This window comes from Pelodiscus sinensis, chromosome 1 (genome assembly GCF_049634645.1).
Source record: "Pelodiscus sinensis isolate JC-2024 chromosome 1, ASM4963464v1, whole genome shotgun sequence".
In the NCBI taxonomy this organism is placed as follows: domain Eukaryota; kingdom Metazoa; phylum Chordata; order Testudines; family Trionychidae; genus Pelodiscus; species Pelodiscus sinensis.
The window spans coordinates 329,447,542-329,464,622 of NC_134711.1; the positions used below are offsets into that span (position 1 = coordinate 329,447,542).

At 45.8% G+C, this 17,081-nt stretch overlaps 1 protein-coding gene across 1 annotated transcript; it reads left to right on the top strand.

The window, feature by feature from the left end:
* Positions 1-8,905: 8,905 nt before the first annotated feature.
* On the top strand, positions 8,906-9,844 carry LOC102449228 (olfactory receptor 52D1-like). The gene has a single exon (XM_006130961.3). It carries the CDS (start codon positions 8,906-8,908, stop codon positions 9,842-9,844), a length of 939 nt encoding a protein of 312 aa, XP_006131023.3.
* Positions 9,845-17,081: the final 7,237 nt, after the last annotated feature.

The window sequence follows — 17,081 nt, forward strand, 5'->3', positions numbered from 1 at the left end:
AATCTAACTGAACACTGACTGAACAATAGCTCCTTTTTCAATCAGTTTTCAATGTGCCATGTTTCACTGCATGCACCCTGGTTCTTTCCTTAGCAAACAGGGAGAACACATTCTCAGTGTACACTCTATTGGTCGGTAACCTATAATATGTTCTCTATGGCTAGGTCTAGACTACATCGAATTTTTGAAAGAGGATATGAACATTTTGTGGGAATTTGCATATCTTCTTCCGATCTCGCTTTCAAAAGAGGATCTTTCGAAAGTGAAAGTAGCCTGGACACGGTTTTTTTCAGAAAAAAAACTATTTTTCGAAAAAAAAAGTTATCCTTTAAAAAATGAGGTTTATGCATTTTTTTCGGAAAAGGGGTTCTCCCCCCCAAAATGCATCCAGACTACTTTCACTTTTGAAAGATCCTCTTTTGAAAGTGAGATCAGAAGAAGAAAGTGAGATCGGAAGAGAATCGGAAGAAGATCCTCTTTCGAAAGAGAGATTGGAAGAAGATATGCAAATTCCCACAGAATTTGCATATCCTCTTTCAACCCTCCCCCCATAGTTTAGACGTGCTCTATAGTCTGCTCTCTACCAGTTAGTATTATGTTATATTGAAGCCCTTCGGCCTTGGCATCCCCTCTCCAGCTGGGGAGAGGCCGGAGGGGAGAAACTACTCTTAGCTAACTATTTATAGATACTAATGTTAGGGATATACAAGCTCAGGGAAATGCTATAGCTACCATCACGGGCAGTAAGAAGAAACTGAGGGGGTGAGAGGGTGAGGGGCCAGCAGGGGTATATATGTGCTGATATGTAGGCGCCACACTAGGGGGCTCCACAGTTGGCCCAACCGGTATTGCTCAGGGAAAAAGCTCCATAATCTGTGCACGCGGTGCATGATCACCTAATTAGAATGGACATGAACAAGCACTTGAAGAAGAATCTCCCAGCTTTACAAGATAAGATGGAGGCAGAGGAAAAGCCACGGGAACCACAGAGACCACGACACAGCCCAGAAGGCAGAGCTGGATTGGAGGCAGGACGGCAGGGTGAGGCAAGGAAGATGCAGGACCTGACCAGCAGAGCCGAGTGACAGCGAGGTTGCAGGACCTGAGCCAGGACAGTGGATGTTGGCACGGCAGGAAGTCACATGGCAACTGAGCACAATGAGAAGCTGAGGAGAGGAAGGTGGGGCCCTGGGCACAGAACCCTGCACAGGAAGATTTCACCAGACAACAGGGACTGGAAGGCCAGACTCAGAAGGAGGACGTGAATCTGATGGAAGGACACTGATGAAACTGGTCCTGCCACCCAGAGTCTAAGGTTATGTGGCACTTTCATCACTGCCAGGGCCTGACAGGAGGCCTGGGATGTGCAAGAAACAAACCTGAATCTTCTTCACATCCCACTGGCCTCTGTTGGTGACATTCCGATTCCCACAGAGCAGGATCCCTTGTTTCCGTCAGCCTTTCCCATGTTTTACTATTTTTTTCTCACGGTGGCTGTTGAATATATTGCATGTGGGTTAGCCAAATCCTAAAATACAACCCAATCTGCACCAGAGAGAGAGAAACACTTATATGATCTTTATCAAGCATGTCTAAAACTTCAACACCCACCTGGGGCAGGGAGAACCAGAATTAGAACCTTGTTTGATATTTGAGGAGTTCAAATTTAAGCTTTTCCCTTAAATGGGCAGGCATGTTGCACCTCTCAACATCAAAGTTCATTTGTCATCATGCTGCCAATTAACCTGGCACGTTTAGTGCCTTCTAAGAACCACTCTGATTTGATTTTGGTCTAAATAATCACCTCAAACACCAGCTCTGCAGGAAGTAACATGGCAGCTGAGCACAATGAGAAGCCGGGGAGAGCAAACTGGGGCACTGGGCAGAGGGGTCAGCACAAGGAGATGCCACCAGGCAACAGAGCTTGAAGGCCGGACCCTGACAGGGCTGGAGAGGGTCCTGCCACGTAGAGTCTGAGATGTGTGGCACTTTCAGAGCAGGCGTCTGGGCCATGTCAGCCCCACAGCACAGCCAGGGCCTAGAATGTGTGAGGAACAGATTGTTAATCTGTCTTCCATTCCATCGACAGCTCTGGTGATGGGTCCCTGCCCACAGAGCGGGATCCTGTCTCTCCTTGAACTTTTCCCATTTGTCCCTTTTCTCACCATTGCCTATGGTATCAGCACAATGAAGTGACCAGACTCAACATTTGTAACAAGCAGGTTGCCCTGACCGGCTAGGTCACTATTACCATTAAATTAGTTCACTCTCATAAAATCATAGAATACTAGGACCAGAAGGGACCTCAAGAGGTCATCGAGTCCAGTCCCCTGCCCCTATGGCAGGACCATCCCTGATAGACATTTATCTAACCTACTCTTAAATATCTCCAGAGATGGGGATTCCACAACCTCCCCAGGCAATTTATTCCAATGTTTGACCACCCTGACAGTTAGGAGCTTTTTCCTAATGTCCAATCTAAACCTCCCTTGCTGAAGTTTAAGCCCATTGCTTCTTGTTCTATCCTCGGAGGCCAAGATGAACAAGTTTTCTCCCTCCTCCTTATGACAAACTTTTAGATACCTGAAAACGGTCATTATGTCCCTCCTCAGTCTTCTCTTTTCTAAACTAAACAAACTCAATTTTTTCAGTCTTCCTTCATAGGTCATGTTCTCTGGACCTTTAATCATTCTTGTTGCTCTTCTCTGGACCCTTTCCAATTTCTCCACATCTTTCTTGAAATGCGGTGCCCACAACTGGTCACACTACTCCAACTGAGGCCTAACCAGTGCAGAGTAGAGCGGAAGAATGACTTCTCATGTCTTGTTCACAACACACCTGTTAATGCATCCCAGAATCATGTTTGCTTTTTTTGCAACAGCATCCCACTGCTGACTCATATTTAACTTGTGGTCCACTATAACCCCTAGATTCCTTTCTGCTGTACTCCTTCCTAGACAGTCGCTTCCCATTCTGTATGTATAAAACTGATTGTTCCTTCCTAAGTGGAGCACTTTGCATTTCTCTTTATTAAACTTCATCCTGTTTACCTCAGACCATTTCTCCAATTTGTCCAGATCATTTTGAATTATCACCCTATCCTCCTGAGCAGTCGCAACCCCTCCCAGCTTGGTATCCTCTGCAAACTTAATAAGCGTACTTTCTATGCCAATATCTAAATCGTTGATGAAGATATTGAACAGAGCCGGTCCCAAAACAGACCCTTGCAAAACACAACTTGTTATACCTTTCCAGCAGGATTGTGAACCATTGATATGGTTACCCAGCCAGGTATGCACCTACCTTATAGTAGCCCCATCCAAGTTATATTTGCCTAGTTTATTGATAAGAATATCATGCGAGACCGTATCAAATGCCTTACTAAAGTCTAGGTATACCACATCCACCGCTTCTCCCTTATCCACAAGACTCGTTATCCTATTAAAGAAAGCTATCAGATTGGTTTGACATGATTTGTTCTTTAGAAGTCCATGATGGCTGTTCCCTATCACCTAGCCACCTTCCAAGTGTTTACAGATGATTTCCTTAATTACTTGCTCCATTTTCTTCCCAGGCACAGAAGTTAAACTATCTTTTCTGTAGTTTCCTGGGTTGTTCTTATTTCCCTTTTTATAAATGGGCACTATATTTGCCGTTTTCCAGTCTTCTGGAATCTCTCCTGTCTCCCATGATTTTCCAAAGATGATAGCTATATGCTCAGATACCTCCTTTATCAGCTCCTTGAGTATTCTAGGATGCATTTCATCAGGCCCTGGTGACTTGCAGGCATCTAACTTTTCTAGGTGAGTTTTAACTTGTTCTTTTTTTATTTTATCTTCTAAACCTACCCTTATCCCACTAACATTCACCATGTTAATCATTCCTTCAGACTTCTCGGTGAAGACCGAAACAAAGAAGTCATTAAGCATCTCTGCCATTTCCAAGTTTCATGTTACTGTTTCTCCCTCCTCACTGACCAGTGGGCCTACCCTGTCCTTGGTCTTCCTCTTGCTTCTAATGTATTTATAAAAAGTCTTCTTATTTCCCTTTGTTCCCGTAGCTAGTTTGAGCTCATTTTGTGCCTGTGCCTTTGCCTTTGTAATCTTGCCCCTGCATTCCTGTGTTGCTTGCCTATATTCATTCTTTGAAATTTGTCCTACTTTCCATTTTTTATGACTCCTTTTTTATTTTTAGATCATGCAAGATCTCGTGGTTAAGCCAAGGCAGTTCTTTTTCCATATTTTCTATCTTTCTGACGCAGCGGAATATCTTGCTTTTGGGCCCTTAACAATGTCCCTTTGATAAATTGCCAACTCTCCTTAGTTGTTTTCCCCTCAGTCTTGGAGGCTCTCAAGCTGTGTCTCTCCAGGGTCTAATTTCTGCTCATCCCACTTCTCACAGAGCTGAGGAAATGATCTGTGAATCCTGGCCCACCTGGGAGCCCGCAGGGACTGAACAGGGAAATCATAAAGGGGACTGTTCTGCTTGCCGAGTGTCATGCTGAGTCTCTTATCTCTGCCTTGCTTCTGCAGGAAGTAGATTTCCTCTCTCTGCTGAGCGGGATTGTGGTGAGTTGCCTGTTTTTGCATTAAGAATTAGTGGTAAGGACTGAGGAAGGGCTCCAGGGTTAAAATCTGGGCAGGAATTCACCCACACAGTGACTGGAATTGTTTAGGGGTTTTTTTAGACATACCAAAGATTTATCAGGTTAAATTTACAATATACTGGAAAAGTTGAGACCATTATCTGTCCTTAGAATCAGTCCCTTGTTTCCTACTGTGTCCTTCTATCCATCGCAGTAGTTTCCTGGTTTTGTGCAGTGTGGTTTTCCAATTCCTCAACTTCACCGCACAGGTAGAGAGAGCAGCCAAAGCCCCGGCAGTGGAGATCTGTGTTACCGGGGGCTTACAACAATAATGGGTCACATGCTGACCACAATCTGCTCTCACATTCTGCCTTCAGTATTGACACTGGCTTCCCTGAGAGCAAAACTGAGGCCCATGTGATTTAAAATATCCAACTTTCAAACCTGGTCTGAGAATGTCCCAGACATGGGTGTTTCAGTCAGACTCTGAGCACTCAAGCAAACCAACACTCTCCAGTTGCCAAAACTAAAACACAGACACTACGTCTACATTGGCAAGATTTTGCGCAAATACTCTAAACGCAAGAGTTTTTGCGTTAGAGTATTTGAGTAAGAGAGCGTCTACACTGGCATGTGCCTTTGCACAAAAGATGTGCTTTTGCGCAAAAGCATCCGTGCCAGTGTGGATGCTCTCTTGCGCAAGAAAGCTCCGATGACCATTTTAGCCATCGGGCTTTCTTGCGCAAGAAATTGATGTTTCCTGTTTACACTGGCCTCTTGTGCAAGAACACTTGCTCAAGAGGACTTATCCCTGAGTGGCAGTGTCATAGTATTTGCGCAAGAAGCACTGATTTCATACATTAGAACGTCAATGTCCTTGCGCAAGTATTTGCGGCCAGTGTAGACAGGTAGCAAGATTTTGTGCAAAAGCACCTGCTTTGGCACTAAATCTTGCCAATGTAGACGTAGCCAGAGAGAATGTCCGCACTAGGAAAGTATTTTGAAATAATAACCCCTGAATTAACTGTTTTGCAATAAGTATTACTCCTCAAGGAACACAGGAGTTATTATTCAAAATAACCAGCCTGTTTTTTCCAAAATAAGAGGCTTGGGTAGTGTAGATGCTTGGCTTGTTAGACCAGGGCTATGGGTGAAATCTAGGAGTCCTTCAGATTATTCTACACCAACATGTAGGAATTTGAATACATGGTCTGATTTGAACTGACCACAAGTCTACTGTGGGTTCAGCTGGAGGCATCCCCTGCCCCTTGTAAGGTAGGTGAGTTTGCTTCATTTAAAGGAAGGATAGCTCAGTGGTTTGCGCATTAGCCTGCTAAACCCAGGGTTGTGAGTTCAATCCTTGTGGTGACCATTTGGGGCAAAAATTTGTCAGGGATGGTACTTGGTCCTGCTATGAAGGCAGGGGACTAGATTCAATGATCTTTCAAGGTCCCTTCCAGCTTTAGAAAATAGGCAATCTCCATTAACTGAGAGGAGAGTTGCTCAAAGGTTGAAAACAATCAGCATCACAATTGCTTTCAGGGAGGGCAAGGGGGCTGTTCTCTCTATGTGACTGTGCTCTGAGGAGGACAAAAAGAAGTGACAGAAAATCATTTTTCTCATTCACACTTTGGGGAAACCAGGTGTTTCTGGATACCTGAAAGGAATGCATGGTATGCGGGAGGGTGTAGGAGCAACCATGCAGTATCCAGATCACTGTGGCACAGATTCCGGTAATCAGGTGACAAGGGAACGGGCAGCTGGCCTCATGCACAGACCAAAGAGGTGTAAGGAAGACAAAAAATGCTGCACACTGTAAAGTACCATGGACCTCATTGTAGTCTGTTTTCTCTAATACCATCTTCCACCCAGACCATTCCTGTTCTCATGAGCAACCCTACTACAGCCCCACAGCAACGGGAGCAAATGTGAACACTGAAAAGCCTCCTCAGGGAGATCGGCGTTTCCAATGGGCTGCAATAAAGCTGAGGACGAGCCAGGCCAGAATTCCAAGACCAGAAGTGACCATTATGATCACCTGTCTAACTGCCTGGGTAGACAATTTTCACAGTAATATTCCTAGAGCTGATCTTTCAGAGGGAGAAACACCAAACCTCGATGTAAACCTTTTCAGTGATAAAGAAGTCACCAAGACTCTTGGTGTATTGTTCTAATCATTAATTACTCTCTCTGGTTTTGTTTAAATGTACATTTCTGTATGCTAAGCCAAAAAGCCTTTTATTAAATGTTTTCATCTGTACTTACATATACACAGTTCTCAAGTTCTGCTTCTTCTTAACTACCTTCCTTGAATTAAACCAATTAAGCTCATTGAATCCATCACAACACAGCAGGTTTTCTAATTTTTTGGTGATTTTTCTCTTCAGTGTTATCAACTATCCTTTTTATTGTGGACCAAGACATGGAAACAGGATTCCAGTAGCAGTTGCACCAGCACCAAATGCTCAGGTAAATTAACTTCTCTTAATTAATGGAGATTGCCTAGAACTGGAAGGGACCTTGAAAGGTCATCAAGTCCAGTCCCCTGCCTTCACAGCAGGACCAAGTACCATCCCTGACAAATTTTTGCCACAAATCCCTGAATGGTTGCTGCAAGGATTGAACTCACAACACTGGGTTTAGCAGACCAAGGCTCAAACCACTGAGCTATCCCTCCCCCAAAGGGTCACAAGGTCTCCTTGAGTTTCCCCTAGGTAGCATCCCAGGGTCGCATTGGCTCTTTTGGCCCCAAGGTCACCCTGGGAGTTCACGATTAGCTAATTATCTCTTCAGGCCACTAAATCTTGCTTAGAGTCATTGCATCCAACAGCGGTTCCCTATAATACAAGCACCATTACATACTTTGACCCTAGATTAACCAGAGGTGCAGGTCTGTAGTGTGAATAGTAAGCTTAAGTGGAAATGGGGAGATTTCTATAGATTGTTTTGTTCCATGAAACACAGTGTATCGGTCTTTCAAAAATATTTATGTAACTATAAAGGTTCTGATTGGATAATATCTCTCTCCGTGTAAAAATCAAAACTCTTCCTGATTCTTGTTTACCTAATGGCCTCAACTACCTCTTGTGGCAATGAATTCCTTACTCTAATTGGATGTTGAATGAAGGACAGATTCTTTTTTATCTGTTTCAAGTGTACCATGTTTCATTAAATGTGCCCTGCTTCTTTTCTTAGTGGACAGGGAGAATACTTTCTCAGTGTACACTCTACTGCTCAGTCACTTATAATCTATTCTCATGTCCTCTCTTATTCCATTACTTTGTAAGTTAGCCACCTCAGCCTTTTCAAACTCTCTCAAACATTTCCATCCAACTATCAAACTCAGTGTGGAACAATGCACACAAGAGCCCAAACATGCTCAAACCAGCAAGGAAAACAAGAGCGGTTATCCTCCCAGCAGCATACAGCTTTATCAGCCTGGGTCTGAATGATCTCATGGCATTGCATTTTATGTATGACTCCGCATCTCATTTCTCACGGATCCCAATGTTTTATTAGATTCTGTCATGGCGAGGCCTGTCAGAAGGGTTTCCCCAGAGTTGTGGGCCATAGCGCTCAGGTCTGTGTACTGAGTTCATACAATGAAATTAGAACCTTGTTAAGTGTTTGAGGGCTTGAAACCTTTCCATCCAATGGAATGACTGAAGTTGTCAACATAAAATGTCACCTGCCGTCATCCTGCTGATTCATCTGCCTCGATTAGCTCCTCTGAATTCTTCTCTGGATTTGAATGTCACCTAAATAATGTAGTGCCACCTGTAAATGTTTCCACTTCACTACTCACTTCTTGTTAGATTACTCATAACTTTACAAATATTTATATTCGTTATAAAATGTATAATCCCCCCTGCCTGTCCTTCTGTTCAAGGGCCCCAGTGATTCTCCCCACGCGTGCACTGTGAGCAGGGTTTCCCACAGCTGTGTGTCAAAGGTGCCCAGGTCCCTGTCCTGAGTTCAGACCATCCAGTTAGAACCTTGTTTGATGTTTGAGGAGCTCAAGCTTTCCATTTAGTGGGCAGATATGTTGAACCTCTTGACATCAAACTTTATCTGCCATCCGGCTGCGAATTATCCTGGCACAGTTAGCGCCTTCCGAGAGCTTCTCTAGATTTGACTTTGGTCTAAATAATCTGTGGCCTTCTGTAGAAGCGGCCACATCAATACTCACTTTTCTAAACTGGTAATAACTATCATGTTTCCTGTGATATTGGGTATTATCTATAACACCAGCTCAGTGTGCTTCTGTGTTTTCACAGGCATCTGTGCATTCCTCAACCCAGTTGTCTCATCCACCACCTCATGGCAGCTTTCAACCTCAGCCCATCTGACACATCAACATTCATCCTAAGAGGCATCCCAGGCATGGAAGATTCTCACGTCTGGATTTCCCTCCCTTATGCTATTTGCTACATTTTCTGCCTGTTAGGAAATGTTTCTGTTCTGTTCGTGGTAGGCAAAGAGCAGACCCTGCACCAGCCGATGTACCTGCTGCTCTGTATGCTGGCACTCACCGACATCACCACCTCTACCTGCATTGTGCCCAAAGCCCTGGGTATATTTTGGTTCAATCTGGAAGTTATCACAGTGAGTGGCTGCCTCACCCAAATTACCTTCCTTGGCCTGGCTTTTGTAATGCAATCCTCCATCCTTATGGCAATGGGCTTTGATCGCTACGTGGCCATATGCAACCCTTTGAGATATGCCACCATCCTCACCCACACACGGTTAGCTACCTTTGGGCTCATCAGTTTAATACGAGGGATTCTCTGTGCGCTTCCCATGCCCCTGATGATGAGCCAACTGCCAATCTGCGGCAAACGCATCATCGCTCATACAATCTGTGAGCCTATCCTTGTGGCAAAGATTTTATGTGGAGACCTCACATTCTACAGGCTCTATAGCTTGGGGATGACACTTACTCTTGTTGGGTTGGACATGATGCTCCTTGCCCTTTCATACTTTCTGATTCTCAGGGCCGTTCTTAGAATCTCCTCTCAGAAAGCCCACCATAAAGCCCTCAACACCTGCACCGCCCACATCAGTGTGATGCTGATGTTTTATACTCCCTATCTTTTCTTCATTATGATAAATTGGTTTGGTGGAAGCATCGCTCCTCATGTTCAAATCTTCTTGGCCAATGTCTATGTCCTCGTCCCCACCATGCTCAACCCCATCATTTATGGAGTCAAAACCAAAAAGCTTCGTGACAAAATGAAGAAATTCATCTGCAGAATGTGATCCCATTGGGCCGCTGAACTGAAACTGTGTCCCAAGAAGGGAACTGTTACCGCCTAATTAACGAAGTTGGCTATGTCCCACTGTGGTTGCACTCAGCATTGTGGAAGTTCATAGTCTCACCAGCTTCTTCCATCTAACATCTTATCATTCCCTCAGCAGACTTTCTTCAGTTTACATGACTGAGGATGTTAGGGAGGTTCCCAAACCTGACCATTATTTTTAGGTGACAAATAAGTGGACTTGTCCATGTCTGAGGTTTCTGTAGAGGAGGATTTGGCACAAATGTATAAGCTTAACAATAACAAGTCACCAGGACCAGATGTCATTCACCCAAGAGTTCTGAAAGAACTTAAAGGTAAAATTGCAGAACTATTAATTGTGGTTTGTTAAATCAGCTTCTGTACTAATGACGGGAAGATAGCTAATGTGACTCCAATATTAAAAGATGGCTCTAAAGGTGATCCTGGCAATTTGAGATCGGTAAGGCTAACATCAGTACTGGACAAATCTGTTGAATCTATCCTAAAGAATAAATTGTCAGACACATAGGGTATGTTTACACTGCATGGCTCTCTTGACAGAACCATGTAGATGAGCTTTGTAGACATAGGAAAATGAAGCGGCAATTTAAATAATCACTGCTTCATTTACATCAAAATGGCAGCCACGTTGTGCCGATCAGCTGTTTGTTGGCACAGCGGGGTAGTTTGGACGCTCCGCGGTCAACATCAAAAGCCTTTGTCGACCGCCCTGTTATGCCTTGTGAGATGAGGTTTACCGGGGCGGTCGACAAAGGCTTTTCATATCGACCACAGAGTGTCTAGACTACCGCGCTGTGCCGACAAACAGCTGATAGGCACAGTGCGGCAGCCATTTTGATGTAAATGAAGCGGAGATTATTTAAATCACCGCTTCATTCTTCATTTTCCTATGTCTACAAAGCTCATCTACATGGGTCCATCGACAGAGCCATGTAGTGTAGACATACCCATAGATTAACATAATTTGTTGAGGAAAAGTCAGCATGATTTCTGTAAAGGGAAATTGTGCCCTAATAATCTACAAGAGTTCTTGGAGGAGGACAAAAACCATGTGGCCAAAGGGGATCGTGGGGATATAGAATAACTAGGGTTTGTCTAGGATTTTTTCGAAAAAAGTGGCTTTTTTTCTAAATAACTTCCCCTGCATCTAGACTGCTGTCGCGTTCTTTCGAAAGTAAATCGAAAGAATGCGGCATTTTTTTCAACCACAGAAAACCTCGTTTTACAAGGAATAACAACTTTTCTCAAAAGTGCTCTTTCAAAAAAAGGTGCTATATAATGCAAACTGTGCTTTTTTGAAGAGAGCATCCAGTCTGCCTGGGTGCTCTCTTTTGAAAAAGCGGCTTGCTTTTTCAAAAGTACTGGTTGTAGTCTAGATGCTCTTTTTCGAAAGAGGCTTTTTTGAAAGTGTCTTTCGAAAACGCCTCTATCAAAAGAGCCTTGCAGTCTAGATGTAGCCCTTGATTTCCAGGAAGCCTTTGACAAGTTCTCTTGCCATGGGCTCTTACGTAAGTCATGGGATAAGAAGAAATGTCCTCCCGTCGATTGATAATAGCTAGAAGACAGGAAAAATTGGTCAGAATAAAGGGTCAGTTTTCAGAATGGAGAGAGGTGAATTGTGGTTTCCTCCAAGGGTCCATATTGGGATGAATCCTATTCAACATATTTATAAATTATCTGGAAAAAGACTGATCTACTTTTGAGTTAGTGCTTAAGGGGCTGTGGGCAATCGGTGCAGTAGAAATCACATAGCTTTACAAGCTGGGATGAAAGCAGAGGAACAGCAGCCAGAACCACAGGTAGGAGGGACGCAGCCCAGACAGCAGAGCTCGGCCAGAGGCAGATCGGTAGGGCTGATGTGGAACTGGTGCCGGGGCTGAACAGCTGTGCCAATGTGGCACCAGGGCCGAGTGACAGCAGGGAGCTGTGGTTCCATAGCCAGGACAGTGGATGCCGGCTCTGCCGGAAGTAACATGGCAGCCGAGCACAATGAGCAGCCAGGGAGAGCAAGGTGGGGCCCTGGGATGGACTCTGAAGGGGGACATGAATCAGGGCAGGTGTTGAGGAGAAGGGTCCTGCCACCTACTCTCTGAGGCATGTGGCACATCCAGAGCAGGTGTCTGACGCACGGTATCAGCACAACACAGCCAGGGCCTGGGCAGGAGGCCTGGAATGAGTGAGGAACAGGCAGTGTGTCTTCTTTACATCCCATGCCCACAAAGTGGGATTCCTTGAGTCTTTTCTGTTCGTTCTTTATTTACCTCACCATTGCAATTAAATACATCTCATGTGGCATGGCCATAATTCACTGGTCACTGGGTCAAGGATGTCCTGGTGAAGAAAGGCCACCGAGGGCAGAGGAACCTTTGGCCCTGTCTTTAGTGAGCTCCCAGAGACTGAGGGTCAAATCTATGGCCGACTTTTGACATGGGGTGTCTGGGTGACGGCTGAGGATAAAGTACCACAGAGAGTTTGACAGCTCCCATGGAACCTGCCAGCTGCTGGGAGCCAGATGGACTATCCAGCACCCAGCCGGCTGGGCGAGAGACAGGCAGCGCTGGGAGGTTTGTCCCAAGATGATTCTTGTGGAGGCAGGCGCTCAGCCAGGTCACTCCTCCAGGTCAGTGCCTGTGGATGAGGGGCAGCACATGGAGCCATTGTTGTACTTGCCAGCTGCTTTCAGGAGTGGTACAGGGCCAGAGCAGGAGTAAGCCTGCCTTAACCCCACTGTTCCATTCCTGGGGCAGCTGTCTGGTCGCTCCCACGGTGGGATCCCCCAACCCTGCACTCCCCACACAAATGCCGTATCCCCAAGGCCACTCCAGAACTCACCCTGCCTCCACAGGGTCCTTTATCCTGCTTTCGTAATGCAGGAGCCAGGTCCATCCCTGGGGCTACCACACGCTTGATGATGGCTCGACCTGGCACCCTTGGAACAAAGGACGGATATGGGGGGCCCAGAATGTAGGGAGGTTGGGGGGCTCCCCCAGTGGGGCAGTGGATAAGTTGTGGCCCAGAGTGTAAGAAAAGCCAGCAGGCAGCAAACTGCAGCCTCCCAGCCCTTTCCCCAGATGCCAGGAGAGCAAGCAGTACAGCTATAGGCCTGGAGCAATGGGGGTGCTGGCAATGCAGCCCTAGTCCCAGCTACAAAGACAGCCCTGGTGCACTTGGAGGGCAGGTAGTGCAGCCTGAGCTGGGGCCTTGCCACAGGCTGTCTGGAGCCATGGCAAAGTTCATTTCTATCTGGGCTGTATGTGGAGCGGGTCTAGGACTGCCCTGTGACCTCAGCATGTGGTACGTAATGTAGTGCTGGCAACGGACAGTCTGCTGGCCTGGTATCACACCCCCTCTCCAAACCGGACACGACCTCAACTCACTGTGCTTTGCAGGCTCAATGAATTAGCAGGACAAATAAATGCTCAGGGAAAGATGAGGTGCTGCTCCCACTTATAACGGGTACGGGAGCAGGGAGCGCAAGAGAGAAAGCAGCATCACAGCTAGACAGGATCCCACCTTCTAATGAGGCAATAGCAGGCCACATTGTGCGGACGGCCACTGATGTAAAAGAGCAGTGGCTGAAAGTGCTCAGCAGAGTGCACATGATACAGAGAGGTGCACCAGCCCATACTGTAATACCTCAGAGTTATGAACAGCAGAGCGACTAATTCACCAGCCAAGTATCTCTTGGACCAGCTACATCTCTCACTTAGAAATGGGAATATGCATCAAATCTACCCCTCACCTCCTCAAAAAACCCAAAACCAATATAGTTCAGGGCTGAAGGAGCAATCATAAAGTTTGTTCACAGCTGTGAACATCTGTAGAGTTACATTCAACCTCCACCCCATTGGGGTTCATAACTGGGAGGTTCCAAAGTGCCTCATATGCTGCACAGCAGCTGGGATATATTCATTGTACTCCAGCAATAGAGGTAAAAGAGGAAATTCTGTTCCATCATCCACTACAAACACAGCAACCAGCAAAACGATTTTTAACTAATTAAACAATCGTGTCCAAGACACAGGCCTTGATTGTGGACATTGTTTTTGCATCTGCAACAGGGGAGCCATCGATAATGGAGCGATAAATATTGTAAACTCTATCAAGTTGCACTTACGTAATTAAAGAGATTTTTGCCATTTTAAGCAAAAAAATGGTATCAATGTTCAATAAATGTCCAGAGCCAATATTCAGACAGAAGTGTGACCTGCACAAGGATGTGCCTACTTTTCCATATATAACGGAGTGATAAATATTGTAAACGCTATCAAGTTGCACCTACATAACTCAAGACAGTTTTGCCATTTTAGCAAAAAGCTGGTCTCATTGATCAATGAGTGTCCAGGGCCAATATTCAGAAAAATTTGCGACCAGCGCAAGGAGGTGCATATTTTAATTCCTGCTAGTAAGAATATGGCAGACAGACATGAAATCTATGAAATCCCATGAGTGTCATGAAAATGGGGTGCAAACTGAGAGCCACTGAATTCTTTGAGGCCTGGTCTACCCGTAAGAGGAAGGTTGACATAAGATGCACAGCTCCAGCTACATTAATCACGTAGATGGAATTGACATATTTTAAATTTCTACCCACGCAGTGGGAGGTTGGCAAGAGCAAACGCTCCCAACGGCTTCACGAAATCCTCATGAAGAGCAGGAATACCGGTGCTGATGGGGATACCCTTTGAGTTTGAATTAGCGCATCTTTACTACACCCTCTCTACTGTACCCCAGAAGATCGACTATAGCAGCATCGATCTTCTTTGTTGTGTACACATGTTCTGAGTATGTCAGCAGCAGAAACACGCTGAAGGACACGTCTGGTGCAAGGCCTGTGGCTTCATCCAGAGTTAGCACAAGTTAAGAGCAACAGCCATGGCCTGTCAAAAGCAGAACTGGCCTATTTGTCAGTGAGCACCCCATGAACTCAGCACAGGGACGGCTGGCCTGGCTGCAACACACTGACTGTGTAAACACACCCCAGCCGGCAGCACAAGAACCCGCCAACCCTGCTTCGGTCTTTACCGCAGAGTGCGTGAGGCATTCCCATGAGACTAGGGCTGGCGCAGGATGGTGCAGCCTGTTTCTGAGGAGCAGTTTGAGCTGCCAGACATGTACCCACCTTACACATGACAAAGGAACACTGGAAAATACATTTGATGGCAAAATCCTGGGAGCAGAAAGCCTTTTCCTTGTTGTTTGGCTTCCATCACTCCAGGGCGTCATTTAGCGTCCACTGAGCAGCAGTGACATTTCAGGGGCCAAAGGTCTTGACACAACTGAGCAACGAGACACAAGCTGCTACAATCATGTGAACTGACATTTGGTCGTATATTGCGTGGCAGCCTCCCCCTCGCAGTGCTGATGTCAGGGCAGTGCCCACAGAACAGCCAGCCAGGCTGAGACTGGGGAGAAGCAGTTTGCCCTGACTAGTTAAATCACTAGAATGGTCAATTACTTCACTCCTGAGGGAGGCTCTCAAGCTGTAGGTCTCCAGGGTCTAATTTCTGCTCATCTCCCCCCCCCTCACAGAGCTTAGGGAATTGTCTGGGAATCCCGGCCCACCCGGGGGCCCACAGGGACTGCACAGGGGAATCATAAAGGTGACAGTTCAGTTCGCTGAGTGTCAGACAGGTGCGAATCACACGCTGATTATTTTACCTCTGCCTCACAGCCACAGGTAGGCGATTTCCTTTCTCTGCTGAGCGGGATTGTGGTGAGCTGCCTGTTTCTGTACTGACATTAGTGGTAAAGAGTAAAGCAGGTTTCTAGAGTTGACATCTAGAATAATCTGGGCAGGAATTAACCAGGACAGTGAGTTACACTGTTTAGATTTTTTCACACATACCAGGGATTTATTAGATACATTGGAACTACCACTGTATTGGAAAAAAAAAGTTGAGACCATTATCTGTCCTTAGAATCAGAGCCTTGTTTTCTACTGTGTCCTTGTATCTTTTTGAGTAGTTTTGTGGTTTTGTGCAATGTGGTTTTCCAATTCCTCAACTGCACTGCACAGGTAAATCCTCTGCAGTGGGGATCTGTGTTACTGGGGGTACACAACAAACATGGGTCACACACTGGCCACAATTTGCTCTCCCATTCTGCCTTCAGTGTATCGCTCCAGACTGACACCAGCTTCCCTGAGAGCAAAATTGGGGTCCATGCGTTTGAAACCCCCCAACTTTCAAACCTGCTCTGAGAAGGCCACAGACACAGGAGTTTCTGTCCGATTCTGAGCGCCCAAGCAAAACAGCGCTCTCCTGTCGCTGAAACTAAAACACTCAGGGCATGTCCACACCAGGAAAGTTACTTTGAAATAAGTAGTATTCCTCAAGGAAAGCAGGAGTTCTTATTTCAAAATAGACAGCCCCTTTCCCCCGAAAGAACAGGCTTAGTAGCGTAGATGCTTGATTTGTTACTTCTGCTTGTTAGACCAAGGGATGGGTGAAATCTGGGAGTCCTTCAAATTATCCTACATCCATATGTAGGAACTTGAATAGATGCACTTATCTGAATCAACCTTGAGCCTGCAGGGATTTCAGCTGGAGGCATCCCTTCCGCTTGAAAGGTGAGCTGGTTTGAATCAAGGAGAACTGACAGGAGAGTTGCTGAAATCTCAAACTCACAGGTCGAAAGGTGGAGACCAATCGAGCTAACAGGTGTCTGCTGTGCCCCTGAAACTGTGGTCTGAAGAAGACAAAAAGCAGTAAAAGGAATCATGTTTCTGATTCGCACTTTGGGGAAACCAGGAGTTTCTGGCTACCTCCAAGGAATGCACAGTGTGTGGGAGACAGTGGGGGTGGTCGTGCAGTGTCCAGATCACAATGGCATAGAGTCCTGAAACCAGAGGACTAGGGAAGCGGCAGCCGGGCTCATGCACAGACCAAAGTGGCCAATGGAGACAGCAGGTGTCTCACACAGTACAGTATCAGAGGGGTAGCTGTGTTAGTCTTTGTCTGCAAAAGCGGCGAGAAGTCCTGTGGCACCTTATAGACTTACTGAAATGTAGGAGCATAAGCTTTCGTGGGCAAAGACCCACATCATGAGATGCATGTGACAAAGTGAATCTTTGCCCACGTAAGCTTATGCTCCTACACTTCAGTTAGTCTATAAGGTGCCACAGGACTTCTCACACAGTAAAGTAACATGGATCACACTGTAGAAAATTCTCTCTCATACCATGTGCCATCGAG